Raw genomic sequence first — 18,435 nt, 5'->3', positions numbered from 1 at the left:
TCATGAAACGATAGCAATTGGCACAGCGACTTTGAAATAGGCACAAATTTTTATATACTTCTGCTAAGGGTATTTCGGCGATATCAGCACTTTCCGTCTATCTAATTGCAGATATAGGCGATTCATCTTTCTTCATTATTCAGCTCATGCGATATCTGTACAGCAGGTGGCGCTTATCGGTGTCATTTGTCGACGTTTAAAAACCCACTATTCATGAATTGTTATCTGCACAATTGGCAAAAATACGTATCTTGATATTCCATTTGTCAGATAGCCTTCATAGTGCGCATTGATGAATACACATACAAGTTATATATAATGGCGACATTCTATATCCTGGCGGAACTACAGGATTTGCCCTGCCGCGGTGTGTCATTGTATTTTGACGAGTTCTAAAACCGCCTGTTCAATGATGATGATCGTGATCAGCAGAACGAGTGCCAAATTTAATCGTGATGTTCCATTTGGTCAAGTCTTTCGTTTCCACTTCCTTCCTGTGCGCTTGCTGTCGATGTGCTTGGAGATACTTTATATCAATAAGTAAATATTACCCCCAATTAAATTCATCTATGTAACAATAATGATAATATACATCGAGATGCCAGCCAAACTTGAGAGAAACCGTTTTTGTTTTGTAGAAGAGACATAAACGACACTTAATAGTAATTTTCCTTCAAAAGATTCAGTGTCCCGCACAAGTATTTTTTGAAAGACCACTATTTATTCATGGTGGCTTGACTGCAGCGAAATAAAGCTTTACAAGAGATGCAATAAGAGCCACACGCAACATACCCTTTTAGTGACATCACTGGCCTTTCAGTGATATCACTGGTTCCTTTTTATGTGGTACCTCTCATATTTGTAGAAATTTCAACATTTACCGTTAAGTTGCGAGAAATAGGTGATCATAGATGCCAAGTCTCCAAAACTTTAACTGAGAGTTACTTGGAAACGAATGTTTCATGTCGAATTGGGATTTCAAAGAGAGGCTACATAAGTCCACATGAATATGTGTGATAAATATGAAGAAAAAAAAACAAGGTGAAAAACAAACATGTTAAAGTTGCGCGCTCGCCGCGTGGCCGCATCGTGACATCCATGTTTCGCATGGGTAAATCAAGGTCAATTTGAAGCGCATCACGAACAATTGCATTTTTCTTTTAATTTGAAAGTTCATCTGCGTTGGTAGTTCAGTCATTATTGAACTATTCTAACTGTAATATCCAACACAAAAATTGGCCTCATCCAAATTTTCGACTGAACAGCACCAGTCTTTGTCAAGAGATGAACAATCCACTGCTGTCGTGACGTCATCTTTAGCAAATACTGAATAGAACGCGTGACTCAGCAAGCTCAGATCATAGGCTATGTCTCTGTTTTAAATAGGGATGGTTGTAAAGCTCTGATGTAGATGGCTTTTTTGATCCCTCTAGCAAAATAGTCAGGCTCTATGTCCAAGATTTTAATTTTGTCCTTTGAGACCGAATGACCAGGCGATTCTATATGAATATGTTGGGAAACTTCTGAGGTTGTTGAACTCGGGGGTCTGTGCTCAAGGACCCTGGTCTTGAGTGATCGCTCTGATTTGCTCTTCTGAGGCAAAAAGAGCATTTTTTTGCAGAAAAAAGATATCACGAAAAGATATCCAATTTTGTTCAACCAACTTTATTGGGTGTGGAATGATTTTTTGACATCAAATATGCAATTTTTTGGTAAAAAAATTTCAATTTGCTCGTCTTTGGCAAAAAGAGCATTTTTTCGCATAAAAAAATGATATCGCGAAACAATGTCCGATTTTGTTCAAACCAACTTTAGTGGGTGCGGAATAATTTTTCACATCCAATATGCAACTTTTTGGTCAAAAAATCTCAATTTGCTCTTCTGAGGCAAAAAGAGCATTTTTTCGCATAAAAAAATGATATCGCGAAACAATGTCCGATTTTGTTCAAACCAACTTTATTGGGTGCGGAATAATTTGTTGACATCCAATATGCATTTTTTGGTCAAAAAATCTCAATTTGCTCTTCTGAGGCAAAAAGAGCATTTTTTCGCATAAAAAAATGATATCGCGAAACAATGTCCGATTTTGTTCAAACCAACTTTATTGGGTGCGGAATAATTTTTTCACATCAAATATGCAACTTTTTGGTCAAAAAATCTCAATTTGCTCTTCTGAGGCAAAAAGAGCATTTTTTCGCATAAAAAGATGATATCGCGAAACAATGTCTGATTTTCTTCAAACTAACTTTATTGGGTGCGGAATAATTTTTTAGACGAAACGCTGAAATCTTGATTACTAACCTTGCTTTTTTGTGTAATATATTAAAGCCTCATATGTTCACCCAACACTTTTTGCAAAATTTTATTTTCCTTTTTTTTTCGACCGCCCACCCCAATATTTTTCTGAAAAAATCCGAGAAGCATCAAATAAAATTACTTAACACAAAAGAAACTTGAAGCAATAGTCTAATGAATCGGTATAGGTTCACATTTTAATAAGAACTTCATTGTGCACCAGTAGGTAATGTAAACATACTTAATTCACTATCTCCTTCGCTCTGTGACACAATTTGCACAAAAGTACATGTATATAATATAAACAACTTTGGGAGACAAAAGACATTTCGTATCGTCTTCCAAGTTCTTTGCAAAAACTTTCGTGTTTTTTTTACAAAAACATCATGTAAGAATTGAGCTATTCAAACTAAATATTGTCACCAAATACCATAACAATGTTGTCATGTTCACTGTTGGAAAATATTAACACCTCTCAACATCAAAGAACCTACTCATTACATGATACGTTGGACCCTTCCTTTTCCACTGCTAACAGAAAAGAAGTCAACCTGAACATATTTACATGTACACTTTGGATATTATCATTTCACATAACAGTAGCCAAATGTCTCACATTGTCATTGTCATGTGCAACAAATTACAAACATACAGAGTACGACCTAGGCTAGGAGAATTGTGCACAAAATAATAAATATATAACATGACATAGAAAATCCATCACAAATCTCCAGATACTTCACACAAAATCAATGTCTAAAAACTAAAAGGTGCACATTACAGACTCCTGTGCAGCCAAGAAGTTGTAAAAATTGTGATCTAAATAAGAATGAAGATGGATGTCATATTGTTGCAGACGGTATTATACAACAAAGATAAATAGCCTCAATTGCATACAATATATGTTCCATATCTTCTAATATCAACATAGCACAGGAAAAATTATGTTACTTTAAATACGCAATTAGACAAACAATGTAATATAAGCTCCATCCTTTCCATACATTCATACCTGCAAGAAGCGAGAAGTGGAACCTATCCTTGACTTTGTTCCAAGATCTTAGTTCGTGTATCTTTTGTTAAGAATATGTTTTCTGTGTCCTTGTTACCTCATAAGCAAATGCAACTCAGTTCGCCTGGTTGACTCAAGTCTACATCAGTGTGGGTCTGTGGCAAGCCTTCCCTGATGACTCTTCATTTTCTTAGTGACAATCTCCATCTGAAACAATGTACAAAAATTCTAATCACACAGGCAAGACAAGATATAGAACATGTATTGGCCATCAATCTTGTTCCAGTGGTCTGACCAGTGGGTCTGTGCTGCTAGAGAAATGTAAAATAGCTTACTCTCCTTAGATTTAATAAGAAGCATCTGGCTACAGAACGTGCCTCCAGCTAAACATGTACAGTGAAAACAAGCAACAAAACAATTATTTGAATGTACTGTGAATGCAGAATTGTGTTCCCTGGTACCCAGAGCTAGAAGCCACAAAGATATTACCTGTAAGGTGCCTTATCTAGTCCCTAGAGATAATAGACACAAAAATATTACCTGTAAGGCCACACCAATTTAATTTCGTGGTTCACGGAGTTTTTCATAAAAAATATGGAGCGAGAGGGCGAAATAAAAAAAATAAAAAATTGTAAAATGGTTGGGGTAAAGGTAACGGCTAATCCAAAAAAGTACAAAAACACTTATTGTACAGTAACAGCACCTGTATCCACACTTTAAGGAGCTTATAATATAAAGGCCAATTTGCTACACCAGAAAGCTGGTGAATGGTTTCATTAATGGTGAAAATTTGCTGAGTGGTAATTTTTTATTTTATTTCCCAAAACATAGGAGCGAGCGAATCCGTGAACCAAGAAATTAAATTGGTGTGGCCTAAGGTGGGTAACCAGGTTCCCAGAGCTAAGAGCCACACAAATATTACCTGTACGGTGTGTTACCTGGTCCCAAGAGCTAAGAGCCACACAAATATTACCTGTACAGTGTGTTACCTGGTCCCCAGAGCTAAGAGCCACACAAATATTACCTGTAAGGTGTGTTACCTGGTCCCCAGAGCTAAGAGCCACACAAATATAACCTGTAAGGTGCGTTACCAGGTCCCCAGAGCTAAGAGCCACACAAATATTACTTGTAAGGTATGTTACCTGGTCCTCAGAGCTAAGAGCCACGCAAATATTACCTGTAAGGTGTGTTACCTGGTCCCAAGAGCTAAGAGCCACACAAATATTACCTGTAGGGTGTGTTACCTGGTCCCCAGAGCTAAGAGCCACACAAATATTACCTGTACGGTGTGTTACCTGGTCCCCAGAGCTTAGAGCCATGCAAATATTACCTGTACGGTGTGTTACCTGGTCCACAGAGCTAAGCGCCACGCAAATATTACCTGTAAGGTGTGTTACCTGGTCCCCAGAGCTAAGAGCCACACAAATATAAACTGTAACTTGTAAGGTGCGTTACCAGGTCCCCAGAGCTAAGAGCCACGCAAATATTACCTGTATTAAGGTGTGTTACCTGGTCCCAAGAGCTAAGAGCCACGCAAATATTACCTGTAAGGTGTGTTATCTGGTCTCCAGAGAGCTAAAATTTAACCGATGAATGAGGGACTAACTAGGGGCAAGGAAGCGACTTGCTTCCGGGATAAATATGCGTAACAAAGTTACTGTTTTGAACCATAAACTCGGGTCAATTCCGATTACTTATGTTTCTTAGAATCATATAGAAAAGGACCTACCTGTTTAAGGGCTTACATAGCATGAGTATGCTCTAAAAGGCCGTGTTTTATGCGCTCAAATGTTGAATTATGATATTGTAAGCCAACAGCATGGCGGAACTGCTGTACTGCCGTCGACGAAACTATCCTCACCGATGGGATTGACCAATAGTAGCGTGGCGCTAATTGTGTGCGCGTCGCCGTTAAACGGAGGCCATAATACCTCTCAAAACGTGGTGTAGAGGTTAGAGGGCAGGGGTCACCGTCAGGTCAGCCAATCACCGACAAGTAGGAGCCTGGCGAATTGGCTAGGAAATGTAGCAGGTGCATGTGACAAGTTGGGTGCGAGGATATTGTATGATCGTGCAAAGCCGCTTTGTGGCCGATGACATTTCGTTTGAATATTGAATTGAAAAGGCTAAGTCATCGAATGATTCCCTGCGAGCAGGTGAGTGAGTGAGTGAGTGAGTGAGTGAGTGAGTGAGTGAGTGAGTGAGTGAGTGAGTGAGTGAGTGAGTGAGTGAGTGAGTGAGTGAGTGAGTGAGTGAGTGAGTGAGTGAGTGAGTGAGTGAGTGCATGAGTGCATGAGTGCATGAGTGAGTGCGTGATTAAGTGAGTTGAATAAAGTTTAGGTTATTTTTTCTATTAACACGATTTTTTTTATTTGCGCACTGCTTTGAACGATTCATCCTATATATCATATATTTCATCGTGACAAAATACAGCTGGTAACATTTTGAATCCGCATCGATCTTTTATTCTCCACTCTTTTAGCTCTTTTCCGAACTTGTTCGCATTTGTAGTACTTAGTACGTTAGAACCGCAATACGAACTGGACGTATTCACAGTCTGCAGATGTGGCCTATAAGCCTTATTGAAATTTTACTTAGTGCAAACTTAGTAATCTATCCTTGTGGATGTTTGCTTCTTGTAATTTGTATTGATACTGATATGGCTGTCGCAGGTTGAAAGAATCAACCTTTTGACAAATTTCATGTAAATGCTGTTTATGCAAAATCCTTTAATTTGTGATATTATCGGACAGCAGTCTCAGTATACCTTAACGTATTTATCAAAATGATATAAATTTGGGAGCTGCCTTTCCCTTATGTTGGCCACTACTTCTGGAGCGAGTTGGAGTCAACTTTGACAGTTTTGTCGGAGGCTGGGTCGACGAACGCCTTGCCGCTCAGGTCTGTGAAGTTTTCACATTTCACCAATGCGTCGTCTGGTACCTGGAACGAACAAAAAAAATGCGATTCTTCTACCACAATATCTAGTGGTAAGAATACATCATTTCTATTACTTTCTGCATTACGTTATATCAGTGTGGGGTATGCCATTTTAGTAGTGTTTGGTAATGCTGATGCGTCAAGTCAATTTATGTGTCGACTGACTGAGCAGTGCTAGTATTCTGTGTTGTACATTTATGAGTACTGTCATTTAGTTCCTTTGCGCAGAGCCATAGTATGTGTATACTGACTGACAGTAGTAGTAGTAAGGCAGTCCATGGTAACGACCGTGATAAAGACAGTGACCCACCCACCATCTGTATAGGTGTGTACAGCGGCCAGGGGTGGGACTCCTCAGGTACGGGGTTGTTAGTGGCGCGGTTGTAAGATGTGATGATGGCCCAGCGCCGCCTAGCGGAGTTGTTCTGTCCGCTGCAGTGCAGCAGGTTGCAGTGAAAGTAACACGCGTCACCTGTTAGATTACAAATACTAGTAGTCATCCACTGTCAGCTTTCTACGCTGTCGTGACACAATAATGAGAAATAGACACATCATTGTTCGGCAATACATGTGATTTTTGATAGAGAAAATGTTTCTTTTGAAACTCGACAAACAAAAATCTAAAACCAATTGAAAGTAATCTGATAGATCATTCTTTCAATGGTTTGGTTTGTTTCTAGCAGTAAGTTGCAGATTTCGTTTAGTACAACTCACAGTGTTCTAATACTTGCACATGTATCGTGAATGCATTGTGATCAGGTTTTGCTTGCACCTACCTGCATCCAGCTCCAGGTGAACCAGATCGAACAGCTTCCTGACGTGGTTGACCCGCTCCAGGTCCGCCCCCTGCTGCCCGCCCACAAACGTGTGGTCAATACGGCCCAGCTTGTGCGAGCCGGACAGTACCTGTCAGAAAATAATGCACTCACTTTTACAGTGATAATATACGATTCTTTCATCTTCATGTTACAGCTTTCAAATCCCTTGAAGATGCCCGAGATGTCTGTTTTAAGAACATGGGCCATCAGTAGGAGGGTCATCATAAAATTCGCAATGCCCGACAATTCTGATATGACGCAATTCGGGTATACATTTTACGAGTTACAAGTTACGTTTCCAACAGGTTTGCTGGGAAAGTGACTTTCTGAGATGTGCATATCATCCAATTGGAGTTTACCCATCAACAAATCGGATGAAGCCATACCTGCATACAACCGTTCTCCCTGTCTGTTTTATCGATGGCGATGTACAGGGATCCCATGTCCGGGAACAGGCACCCACTCTTGTACCAATAGCTGCAAGACCGACATTGAATGAGGGGCAATCTTTTAGAGTCATGCGTCAAATACCGATATCCGAATTAACGGCACATACGAGCGTAGTTTGTACAGTAAAACGAACATGACCAACAAATCGGGGCTTAAGAGAAATGCAGTTTTGCAGTTGTTTTGTAGTATCAAAATTATTACTGTATTGAAATTCCTACTTAAGGTTGTTATTGATTAATATTTATCGATAACAATAATTTTTGCAAAGGCGGGATTTTGTCTGGTGCTGAAAACATGTACTAGCACTAGAAAGAGAACAAGCAAAAAGTTGTCAGTATAACATTACCCATAGTCCTGGTGCCAGTTGAATTGTCCTCCTGTGTGTGGTTCCTTCTGAATCAACTTGCTGCTGTAATGGTACACTTCTCCTCCCAGGAACTGTGAATAAATCAAAATGCTTAAAGTAAGAAAATTCAGATATTTAGATTTCAAACTGTATATCAAAAAAGCAAAAAATTCTGATTGCTTTGACTCTTCTCGAAGAAACCAACCTTTCCCATGAACCCCGCCGTTTTCTCCATCCTGGCTATCATCGCTGTGACGTCATTTCCGGGGTGTCTCCAGATACAGAGACGAACGTTCCTCCCGGACCCGTCGGGAATCTCGTACGAATTTTTCTTCACTCCATCCTCCAACTCTAACGCTTGTCGTAGTTTCGCAATCTCCTGTTTATCCAGAATACCCCTGAGTTGGTCAGGAAAAGCAAGACGTTTGTTGACATCTCCCAAACACTATATCACTCATTCCTACAATCTATACAACAACGCATTGCATTCGGAAGAATGGCATAGGCCTCCTCATAAACAGCATAAACAGTGTAGAATAAACCTTTGCAACGCGAGGTTTATGACGGCTCCACTGTGATTTCTCACTTTACGTTTGCGCCTATCCGTTGTTACGTCGACGGTCATGATAGCAACACATTCATACCTGATGATGACGTAGCCATTCTCATCAAAGTCTCGTTTGATGTCAGGTGTGACGTCGAAGTTCCCCTTCACGAACGCGTAGTCTGGCAAGGAAAGGTTCCGTGGGAATTAATAAGAGCACAGACATGTCAATTCTCAATCGTATATCTGCAATGGAAACTGCTGTCAGTCTGTTGATCGTGACTTTTGGATGAGCAGATTGGGGAGATTGTCCACATTTTCTCGTCGGCTTGTTTATTTTGAAAGAAATAACATTGGGTACACCGATCCCGGCAGTCTATCACTTATTCTTAGATATTCAACTACCAGCAAGTTGGCAGCTCTTTCGCAATATTTCCAATTTCTACATTTCCGCCATATCTACATAAAGAGGGGCGGGGCAATGTAACCACTCTATCGATTTCGACACAATGTTAACAACACTCCTCTAAACCCAGAGATTTGTGCGCAGACCCTACAATTATTACGATATGATATACCAGAAACTTACCTGAGGTGGGCATGCTTCCATCTGTATATTTCAGGTTCTGTGAGTAACAAATACTGGCCTCCAATAGTGTGGCCTAGGTGTAGCAATGTCGAGACAGTATTACTACAAAACAATAGAAACAGTCAGAGTTTGACCTGAACTGTGTAAAGAAACCTTTGGCCCACGTCTAGAGAGTAACCCACATAACGTTACATGTATGACTTGCGGGCCACACTTTATTCCAATAAAAATTACTACGATTGTGCTGGTAACAACGGGCAGGTGAATAGAATTTTGAAATGTTTGCGTATTGGTTGATGATTTGTTTATTGTTTATATCTATAACTATCTCTCTCTCTCTCTCTCTCTATATATATATATATATATATATATTAATACCGACAGAGGTACATGATTGGTTGACAGCAGTATCCCTTCGCTAGATGACCTCCTGAGGTCATGAGGTAGTGAAGTATGATTAAAGAACACATAAACATGAAAACAGTCACGTCAGTGTAGTAACATGAAATTTATTCAGTTTTCATGGCCTCTGTAAAACTAATACAGAGAAATGCGCATTTCAGCATGCAAACAGTTCACATTTCAGACCAATACGCTCTGACTTGAATCACGTCTGGAGCGAGTTGGGGTCGGTCTTGACGTTCTTGTCAGTGGTGGGGTCCACGAAGGCCTTGCCGCTCAGGTCGGTAAAGTTCTCACACTTTAGCAGCGCGTCATTCGGCATCTGGAGGGGTACAAATAAGAACTAGCAAAGGATATCCTCAGAGATGTATCAAATGCTGTAGACTGAATTTACAATTGAAGGTATTTCCTCACATCTACCTCCGTCTAAACATACAGTTTGGGAAAGCGTAATGGTTACCGAGGTAATTACTGTCAGTAGTAGTAAAATCATTCTTTATTTGTAGATAAAAGAAATTTAAATATATCCCAGGTCACATGGGTCATTACTGACCGAACATGCGGGGACATATATATATATTGACGGATTGACAAAAGATATTACATAGATAATATTGCACAGTGTTCGTTATTACCTCAAAATCATATTGCACAGTTGTCTCAATTACATGTAACATAACAATATTTTGTTTTTCAGTTGTCAAAGTATAAGCAAGCGAGGAAATTAAAAAGAAACCTCATTGGTAAAAGTTATGTGAAAATTGTTTGCTGAAAGATATACAATTTTGCTTCATAATTGTTAGAATAGTTCTGAATTTAGTTTTTTGTGGGATTGGTTTGCCCAGCATTGACCCACCATCTGTATAGGTGTGTAAAGGGGCCAGGGGTGGGACTCCTCAGGTACGGGGTTGTTAGTGGCGCGGTTGAAGGCGGTGACTATGGCCCAGCGCCGCCTAGCGGAGTTGTTCTGACTGCTGCAGTGCAGCAGGTTGCTGTGGAAGTAGCAGGCGTCACCTACAAATCATCAACTAACTGTGAGTCATAAAACACAATAGCCATATGAATTGTGTTACTTTGAAGACACCAAGAAAAATATAAAACCAGCAGCTTATAAACTTTCATTTCAACCGTGTCAACACTACGTATACGTAACATCATCCACTGACAATTTGGTGCGCATGTTACTTTATTAGTATATATTGAAACCCAAGATTATTCGTGCATGAGTGTAATGTGATATTACGGATGTTGACATTGCTTTCATTGCTAAGCTAGTAGAAGCTTAAGATTCATTTTGTATCTTTATTCTGTAGTTTATAGTTGACGTACAAAAGACATTGTTCTTTTTGTCAGCAAAGCTTTCTGTGTCATGTTTGCGCCTAAATGTTCGATTTTACAGTTTCACCTTCATCCAGCTCCAGGTGAACCAGGTCGAACAGTTTCCTGACGTGGTTGACCCGCTCCAGGTCCGCCCCCTGCTGCCCGCCCACAAACGTGTGGTCAATACGGCCCAGCTTGTGCGAGCCCGGGAGAATCTGGGAAGTAACGTGGAAAGCAAAGAGTATATTTGGCTGTGTCAAATTTAGTATATTCAAATATCCATGGGCTTTCATTTGCTTATGATAACTTATGTTCATGTTGAACGACATGCAGGAAAGTATATTTAGATTTTAGGATGAAACAGGCAGAAGCTACATCACCAGTATAAAGCTTCGGCTGGACGCATTCAATCGAGTAGAATAAAGATTTTAAGAGTGAAAACGATTATCACCAAGCATCACAGAAATAATGGAGACATCATTGCAACGCTGAACACCCTATTCACTAATTCAGGCATCATATTGCCTCAATTCTTATCGGAAAATGTAACCATACCTGCATGCACCCGTTCTCCCTGTCTGCCTTATCTACGGCGAGATGGAAGGATGCCATGTCGGGGAAGAGGCAGCCATTTTTGTACCAATATCTATGTGACGTGAGATAGAAAAGTAATGAATTACCAGTACAGAATGGCTACCACAAAAGACAGTAAACCTATTTTGAAGAACTTCGGCAAACTTTGTGCATACCCGTAGTCCTGGTGCCAGCTGAACAGTCCTCCAGTGTACGGCTCCTTCTGAATCAGTTTACTGTGGTGATGGTACACTTCACCTCCCAGGAACTGACAAAACAACGAAACAATAAATAACAAACAAAACCAACATAAAGAAGAAAAGATGTACCGTTATGTCTCAATTTAGATAGTACGATAGGGCATGAATGTGCAATAAAGGTTATTACAGTTTAAATAAGAATAAGAAACAAATTAAGAAACAAAACCGACATAGATAAGAAAAAGGCAAATTTTCAGGGGGCAACACCTTCTTTTTTACCTTTCCCATGAATCCCGCCGTTTTCTCCATCCTGGCTATCATCGATGTGACGTCATTTCCGGGGTGTCTCCAGATGCAGAGTCGGATGTTCTTACCGGACCCGTCGGGAATCTCGTACGAATGTTTCTTCACTCCTTCCTCCAACTCACACGCGTGTCGTAGTTTCGTAATCTCCTGTTTATTCAGAACACCCCTGAATTGGAGACAAAAAAAGAAAGATTCTTGATTAAATATATAATAGAGGACAACAATCTTTCAACCGTTTTCTCATACATGCATTAACGATAGTTCACCTTTATCCGTGGGGCAACCTACATCCGTTGTGTACTTAGCGACGGACGGTAGTTTCAAACTGCAATATTTTCAAAATGTTGTATTTTGAAACCACATCCTTTGACTTGATGTCCCTAAGTACCCTGTTTTTTTAAAACAACGGGTATAGGTTACCCCGTGGAAAAAAGTTAACTAGCGTTACATAATATATATTGTATGAACATATAAGAATCGGATTTAGACGCTATTGTATCAAAGTTATGTTTTTACTTTTTCCTTTCTTATTCTACTCAGTATGTGAACCCTACCTGATGATGACGTAGCCATTCTCGTCGAAGTCACGTTTTATTTCGGGCGCGACGTCAAAGATGCCCTCTTCGTACTGATAGTCTGAAAATAAGAAAATGTCGTATATAATGTAGATGACATATTCAAAGTATTAAGTGATTTGTACCACTGTGTACTAACAAAAAGACTGGTTTAGTACAAACGGTACTTCGCAATCTAAGCGTAAAGTGGTCCGAATATAACTAGATACACACCGGTGTGACAGCGATCTCGCCCCCCCGTGATCTCGCCCCCCCCGGGGGCGAAATCACTAGCGATCTCGCCCTCCCCGGCTAGTGATCTCGCCCCCCTACCTCGCCCCCCTTTAGCGATTTCGCCCCCCCCCCCCAAAAAAAACGGGTTTACATGACATTTTAGAAGTTGATTGGTATAAATCACAAAATGTAGTTTCAGAATGATATAAGTACACGAGTTTGATACATAACTCCATTCATAGCATCAATATTAACGTAATTACATGGTAATAATATAGTTGAACTTGTTTCAGACAAGGAGGGTTTGGTCCCTTGTACTCCCATTATTGCATATACCTGGGTCTTGACATAAGATGTATTTCATTGAATTCACCTGTCCTCAAGCAACCTATATATCTCCAATATGAAGTCTCTACCATGAAGTGACCACAAAAGAACTATGTAATGTCTTTATTAATTATGCAAATATTAGGTATTAATTAGAATAACGCACATTTTGGTATATGCACCTGGCCAAGGGATGTCTTTACCTCCAACATGACTGTTTTTTCTAGTATTTAGGAACTGATGCATTTACCCGTGTTTCTTAAGACAGGTACTTTACCAGTGTTTGTGTAGCATTTAGCAACAGCTATATCAACTTGCGCGTAGATAGTGTTTATAATGAGAAACTATTATTCACGTACGTGTGTTTTTGTTAGTGCTTTGAAAATGTTTCCAGCACAAGAAAGAAAACACTGTGACAAATTGAAAACATATAGCTGACGTATTCCGTACCATAGACGGTGTTGATTTATACGTTCGCAGTAGCACTGTTTTTATGCCACCTCAGCTGAAAAAAATTCTTTTTCATTTCAATGTCATGTTTGCACCGAACAATATAGTATCGACTTTCGAGGTATGACATCTTACGGTACGGTAATAAGGTGCCATATAGGTACCAGGTAACACACCATATACGTTACTCCCCAGGTGCAGTATAGTACCAGGTAGCGCACCTGTAATATGTAGTAACCAGCTGCTCTTGGGGGGGGGGGGGGCGAAAACGCTAAAGGGGGGCGAAAACGCTAGTGATCTCGCCCCCCGGGGGGGCGAGATCGCCGGGGGGGCGAGATCGCTGTCACACCGGGATTTTGCCCGAAGACACTTTTATAGATCCGTGTCATCTCTCACCTGATGTTGGCATGATGACTCCGTTCTTGCTTGTTTGGATCCTTTTAACAACAAGTTATAAATGTATCACTGCCTGGGCCCAGATCAGCCACTTCGAGCAAGGTGAATTTCCTCTAACTATGAATGGTTAGGTCAAAGAGACCTTTTCTCAAATGTTCTGAACAAAACAACAAAAGCAATGCCCCGACCTTTGGTATTTAAACATCTTGTCAAACAAACTAGCTGACACATCACATACCGGGTGCCCTATAACCCATCAATAAGTCACCCAGCAACACAGCCCAGGTAAGAGGTCAAAGGGTACGCAGGTAAGACGGAAGCCAATGATCGTTTTTACTTGTACATAACCTACTACGTACGTATCGAGTGCGTATAGGCTATTTGTGCAATTGTTTTAAGCTTGTTAAACATGTTAAATGTTATCGCTTACCCACGTTAAGAAGAGAAAGTAAACACGGTATTTTATTTGACACAGTGACCTAGTATTGACCCTTAGGTGTCTTACCGTCTCCCATGAGTAGTAACATTGATACATGTCCTCAATAATTTTCTGAAATGTAGTTTTCATACAATAACGGTGACGAGTTGTGTTAATCTTTGAATAATTTGTGGCACACTGCAGGAGTCTTGGGTTTGAATTGTGTGGGGCCCAATAGCCAACATGGCAGTGGCAGGTACGTGGATACAGTCAGTAGCCATAAATAGTGTTGCCGTATTTCTCGATCATAGAAAGACTGTCGTAATGTTGGTTGTGTTTTAGTTCAGTGCCTCGAGATTTTAATGGAAAGAAATGTTTACCAGTATGTTAACAAAAACAAAGAAGATTGGCTGCGAGACCTGTTGCACAGAAAACATCATCAATACCTATACCACAGCAGTGATATCAATTGACGCATATTGAACCAAACAATACTAGCTATATAGTATACCAACCGTATCTTTTTCCTTTCTTCTCCTACCAGAATACAGCTGGAGTGAACATTTCGACGTCACTTCTGAGGTGAAATCAGATTTCGAGAAACATGGGTACATCATAGTCAGGTAATAATACAAAAGTTTGCAGTAACATAACATCCTTATTCTTCGCAAATGTTTAATTAAAACGCTGCAATACATTTGAAATATAAGATGGGCATATTGTCATAAATAGTGTTATGTCCTAGCCTCCATAGCCATGATAGCAGGCTCTCGGCCCGTAGTGCGAGCGACCCAAAGAAAAAATGAAAACAAAAAGAAATGGCCAGCAAAAATGTATTTTGAGAAGAAAAAAAAAGAGGAAAAAGGCCGAGAGAGCCGGCTATGGAGAATATTATGTACATGTAATATCTTGTCCAAAGGCTTGTTATAACTTGTAAAACCAGCGCCATTCAGTCAGTCATTTCATTCACCTGTCGTATTCACCAACGTATTAGTATGGCATATGCTGATTTTGGTATACACGTATCGTACTCTGTTGGTTTATCTCAGAGGTCTTCTGTCGAAAGAAGAGATGCTGAAGGTACGTAAAGCAGCTGAACACTTGAACGGCTTACGGGACTTCACCTTCGAGATCCCGGATGGAAGGGGCAGAAACAGCTCCTACTGCATCTGGAGCCAGCCCGGAAATGACGTCACCGGGATGGTCGGGAGGATCGAAAAAGTTGTCGGAACGATGGAGAAGGTCGTTATATATCGTTTTGCTTTTAGCAATATGTCAATTAATTTACTGTTACAAAATTCAAATTCAAAGTTCAATCTGGTAAGCCCACAATTTTTAATTGGACCCGAAAGCAACTTTCATTATACACATCTTTGTCATGTAATGTTATGTCATGATTCTTGACGATAAAAGCCCCTATTTTAATTCGACATTCGACATTTTATTCGATCATTTGAAGTACAGTATTGATAACTTAAGAAGATCTAAGAACAGACTTTGATTCCCCAGTTGCTGGAAGGTGAGGTGTATCACTACCACGGCAAACTCGTCATGAAGGAGCCTCACACGGGAGGCAACGTCAACTGGCATCAGGACTACGGGTGAGAAAAACACAGCATTTTGTACTAGCTCTCCATCTCAAACAGCGTTACCAGTAACAGACTTATCTAATGCTACTCTAAAGTTATTATAATATTTATGACATCGATGGATTGGAAGGGTGATAATCATATCCGCTCGGCAATTTGATAGCAAACATTTTATCATTAAATTCAAAACGCCAGCATGATATCTCCAAAATTCACATCTTCTGTCTACAAATAAGGCAATCATTTTCATGTGTTGGTTGAATATCCACGACTAGCACTTAAGAACTTGGAAAATATATATGGCCACTGCAGGTACTGGTACAAGAACGGGTGCCTGTTCCCACACATGGGGTCTGTACTCATCGCGGTGGACAAGGCTGACAGAGAGAACGGGTGTCTGCAGGTAAAACTGGACAATTAAGCGCACAGAACTAGCTTGTCACACAGTAACACAGATGTAGATGTAGTAACACATTGTCCTTGTATCACTGTAATTGCAATTGTATTTCAGCTTTATCCCCATGGCCACGACCCGTCCGTAGCTTGTATATATAAGAGAATGAATATACATTGGTCAATTCACCAACCAGCAAACGTATAACACGAATGAAAAGTATTGTCTTCCACAATTCTTCCTTTCTTGTATCACTATAGGTGTGCGGATGTACACAATATTCTATTCATACTTCAGGTTCTTCGTGGGTCTCACAAGTTGGGGCGCATCGACCATACCTTCGTGGGGGGTCAAACCGGCGCAGACAAGGAGAGGTTAAACCAGGTCATGAAGATATTCACACGTGACTATGTGGAGCTGGAGGAAGGTTGGTGTCGCTATTTCCTCAGGAAGAGTCCTGACATCAATCTTTTGATTATTATCTTTCTCAACAATGCCCATACTTAAGCTTTCATATTCAGACTTTTCTGGCAAATATGTTTCATGATCATTTGCACATTTTTGTATACATTATACATTTGTACATGTATTTCAATGTGAACAATTTTGTTGTTTTATTTCACTGTATTTTGTTTTAGCATCAAAGTTCATGTGAGTTGGCAAATTACATTATGTAGAATTCAGCTGTTCGCCAACTCAACAAAATTGACTCATCGAAATTTTGTTTTGTTTTAGGAACACCACTGTGAATTTGCCTATGTGATGCTACTCCATAGTTTATAATTAGAAAATGAGAAAGCTACGGTATATCCGTCCGAATCACGTATTGGTTGATATCTACAGGTGATGCGCTGTTTTTCCACTGCAACCTGCTGCACAGCAGCGACAAGAACGACTCCCCGCGGCGCCGCTGGAACTTCATCTGTTCTTATAACCGCGCCAGTAACAACCCTGTGTACGTGCACCATCATCCACAGTACACACCGCTACACAAGGTAGGCTCACAAAACAAAAAACAACAACAAAAAGAGAAACAGAAACAGAGTAAGCAAGGTTGTTGAAGTAGACGGTCTTTCCTTGGAGTACGTCGATGAAGGTTAGACATCCGACACCAAAAAGCAGAATTTCCTTGGAATAATCATCAAAAAGCTATGTACTTGATATCCGCTCAGTCGACTTGATGAAGGGAAGAGAAAACGAAAAGAAGAATATACCTGTATACGTGATGTCCATTTACATTGTATATAGTGTACAGTCAATGTGATAGACCCAAACGTCTACCGATTGTGTCTCCTTCAGGTCCCAAACGACGCCATCCTGACGTGTGAAAACTTCACTGACCTGTCCGGCAAGGACTTCATGGACCCTGCCGTGGACAAAACCATCAAGATAGATTTGGAGGACTCCGAGAAGGATTAAGAGAAAAAGACGAAAATACTATGATCCATCAAATTTCGTTAATTGTGCGAAAATCGAGAAGAAAACTGCTTGTAAGGGATGTTTCTTGGCGATGTAGTGTTTACGTTAGCTGTGGAACAAAGGATCTCAAAAACGTTTCATCTTTCAGGTTTGATGAGCCAAGGTTTCTACATATGACCGTCACGTGGTCTTGATATCGACAACTAACAGTAGATTTTGCTCGAGACCTTGAAGTATATTCTTTCGTACCCAAGAATTCAACAGTGTTTGATTGAATGTAGCTTATTCTGATGATGGAAAGTCCTAAATATGTATGGCAGCAGTGATAATCTCTAGTACATTAGAGTGTGGTAGAATATGATTGAAAGACAATATACAATAACTATTGGCCAAGATGCTGATATATTTTGGGACAATAAGAAAACAACACAAACAGCAGTCGGATCAAATGAAAGAGCTGAGCTGAAAATCTCCTGGAGTATCTCTTCAACAACCACGTGGATGTAACAGGTTCAATCATTGAGAAGTCGTTCCCTGACAAGTGTGAATCTGCCTGTGGCCACGGAAAAATCTTCGAATCGCAACTTTCCAAGACTTCGACGAGGTTCAATCATTGTGCTAACAATATACTAAGCAGTCAATACAGTATCCATAGAATAAGCAGATCCTCATACTGTGCACTATGACCCAAACGACCGGTCATTGACGTTTTGCTTGTTGCACAAAACTCGACCCTTCGGACTTTGTACCGTTTACTCAGGCTGTCCAAAGGATATCGGTGCCAGTCATTTCGACATCTGATGTACAATTTGACATGGTCATGATCTGCACACTAGGTAGTTAAACATGCATATGAAAC

At 40.2% G+C, this 18,435-nt stretch overlaps 3 protein-coding genes and 1 long non-coding RNA gene across 4 annotated transcripts; 1 reads left to right on the top strand and 3 right to left on the bottom strand.

Moving 5' to 3' along the window:
* Window positions 1-2,474: 2,474 nt before the first annotated feature.
* LOC118421656 lies at window positions 2,475-5,217 on the bottom strand. The gene is made up of 2 exons (XR_004831856.1): window positions 5,037-5,217; window positions 2,475-3,514 (listed from the first exon to the last, which is right to left on the bottom strand). It is a non-coding gene; the product is annotated as an uncharacterized LOC118421656 (long non-coding RNA).
* A 518-nt stretch (window positions 5,218-5,735) lies between these two features.
* LOC118421780 (L-proline trans-4-hydroxylase-like) lies at window positions 5,736-9,007 on the bottom strand. Its single transcript, XM_035829281.1, has 8 exons — window positions 8,995-9,007; window positions 8,506-8,614; window positions 8,067-8,259; window positions 7,862-7,953; window positions 7,452-7,542; window positions 7,024-7,153; window positions 6,562-6,719; window positions 5,736-6,250 (listed from the first exon to the last, which is right to left on the bottom strand). The coding sequence occupies exons 1-8, from the start codon at window positions 9,005-9,007 to the stop codon at window positions 6,134-6,136; spliced, it is 903 nt and encodes a 300-aa protein (XP_035685174.1). The 3' UTR covers window positions 5,736-6,133.
* A 480-nt stretch (window positions 9,008-9,487) lies between these two features.
* On the bottom strand, window positions 9,488-13,970 carry LOC118420405 (L-proline trans-4-hydroxylase-like). The gene is made up of 8 exons (XM_035827182.1): window positions 13,757-13,970; window positions 12,350-12,431; window positions 11,769-11,961; window positions 11,466-11,557; window positions 11,272-11,362; window positions 10,802-10,931; window positions 10,253-10,410; window positions 9,488-9,718 (listed from the first exon to the last, which is right to left on the bottom strand). The coding sequence occupies exons 1-8, from the start codon at window positions 13,767-13,769 to the stop codon at window positions 9,602-9,604; spliced, it is 876 nt and encodes a 291-aa protein (XP_035683075.1). The 5' UTR covers window positions 13,770-13,970; the 3' UTR covers window positions 9,488-9,601.
* Window positions 13,971-14,340: 370 nt separating this feature from the next.
* LOC118420775 (ectoine dioxygenase-like) lies at window positions 14,341-17,751 on the top strand. The gene is made up of 8 exons (XM_035827759.1): window positions 14,341-14,430; window positions 14,719-14,797; window positions 15,224-15,416; window positions 15,684-15,775; window positions 16,076-16,166; window positions 16,455-16,584; window positions 17,001-17,152; window positions 17,457-17,751. Exons 1-8 carry the CDS (start codon window positions 14,418-14,420, stop codon window positions 17,574-17,576), a joined length of 870 nt encoding a protein of 289 aa, XP_035683652.1. The 5' UTR covers window positions 14,341-14,417; the 3' UTR covers window positions 17,577-17,751.
* Window positions 17,752-18,435: the final 684 nt, after the last annotated feature.

This window comes from Branchiostoma floridae, chromosome 8 (assembly GCF_000003815.2).
Source record: "Branchiostoma floridae strain S238N-H82 chromosome 8, Bfl_VNyyK, whole genome shotgun sequence".
Classification (NCBI taxonomy): Eukaryota; Metazoa; Chordata; class Leptocardii; order Amphioxiformes; family Branchiostomatidae; genus Branchiostoma; species Branchiostoma floridae.
The sequence above is the reverse complement of the archived record's forward strand: the minus strand, read 5'-3'. Positions and strand labels throughout refer to the sequence as shown.

Coding starts and splice junctions, on each gene's coding strand:
- LOC118421780 (XM_035829281.1), bottom strand. Junction 7,954..8,066: donor CGGCGGGGTTCATGGGAAAG/GTTGGTTTCTTC, acceptor ATTTATTCACAG/TTCCTGGGAGGAGAAGTGTA. Junction 6,720..7,023: donor TCACCTGGAGCTGGATGCAG/GTAGGTGCAAGC, acceptor GTAATCTAACAG/GTGACGCGTGTTACTTTCAC.
- LOC118420775 (XM_035827759.1), top strand. Junction 15,776..16,075: donor AACTGGCATCAGGACTACGG/GTGAGAAAAACA, acceptor TGGCCACTGCAG/GTACTGGTACAAGAACGGGT. Junction 17,153..17,456: donor AGTACACACCGCTACACAAG/GTAGGCTCACAA, acceptor TGTCTCCTTCAG/GTCCCAAACGACGCCATCCT.
- LOC118420405 (XM_035827182.1), bottom strand. Junction 11,558..11,768: donor CGGCGGGATTCATGGGAAAG/GTAAAAAAGAAG, acceptor TTGTTTTGTCAG/TTCCTGGGAGGTGAAGTGTA. Junction 9,719..10,252: donor TTTACACACCTATACAGATG/GTGGGTCAATGC, acceptor GTACCCCTCCAG/ATGCCGAATGACGCGCTGCT.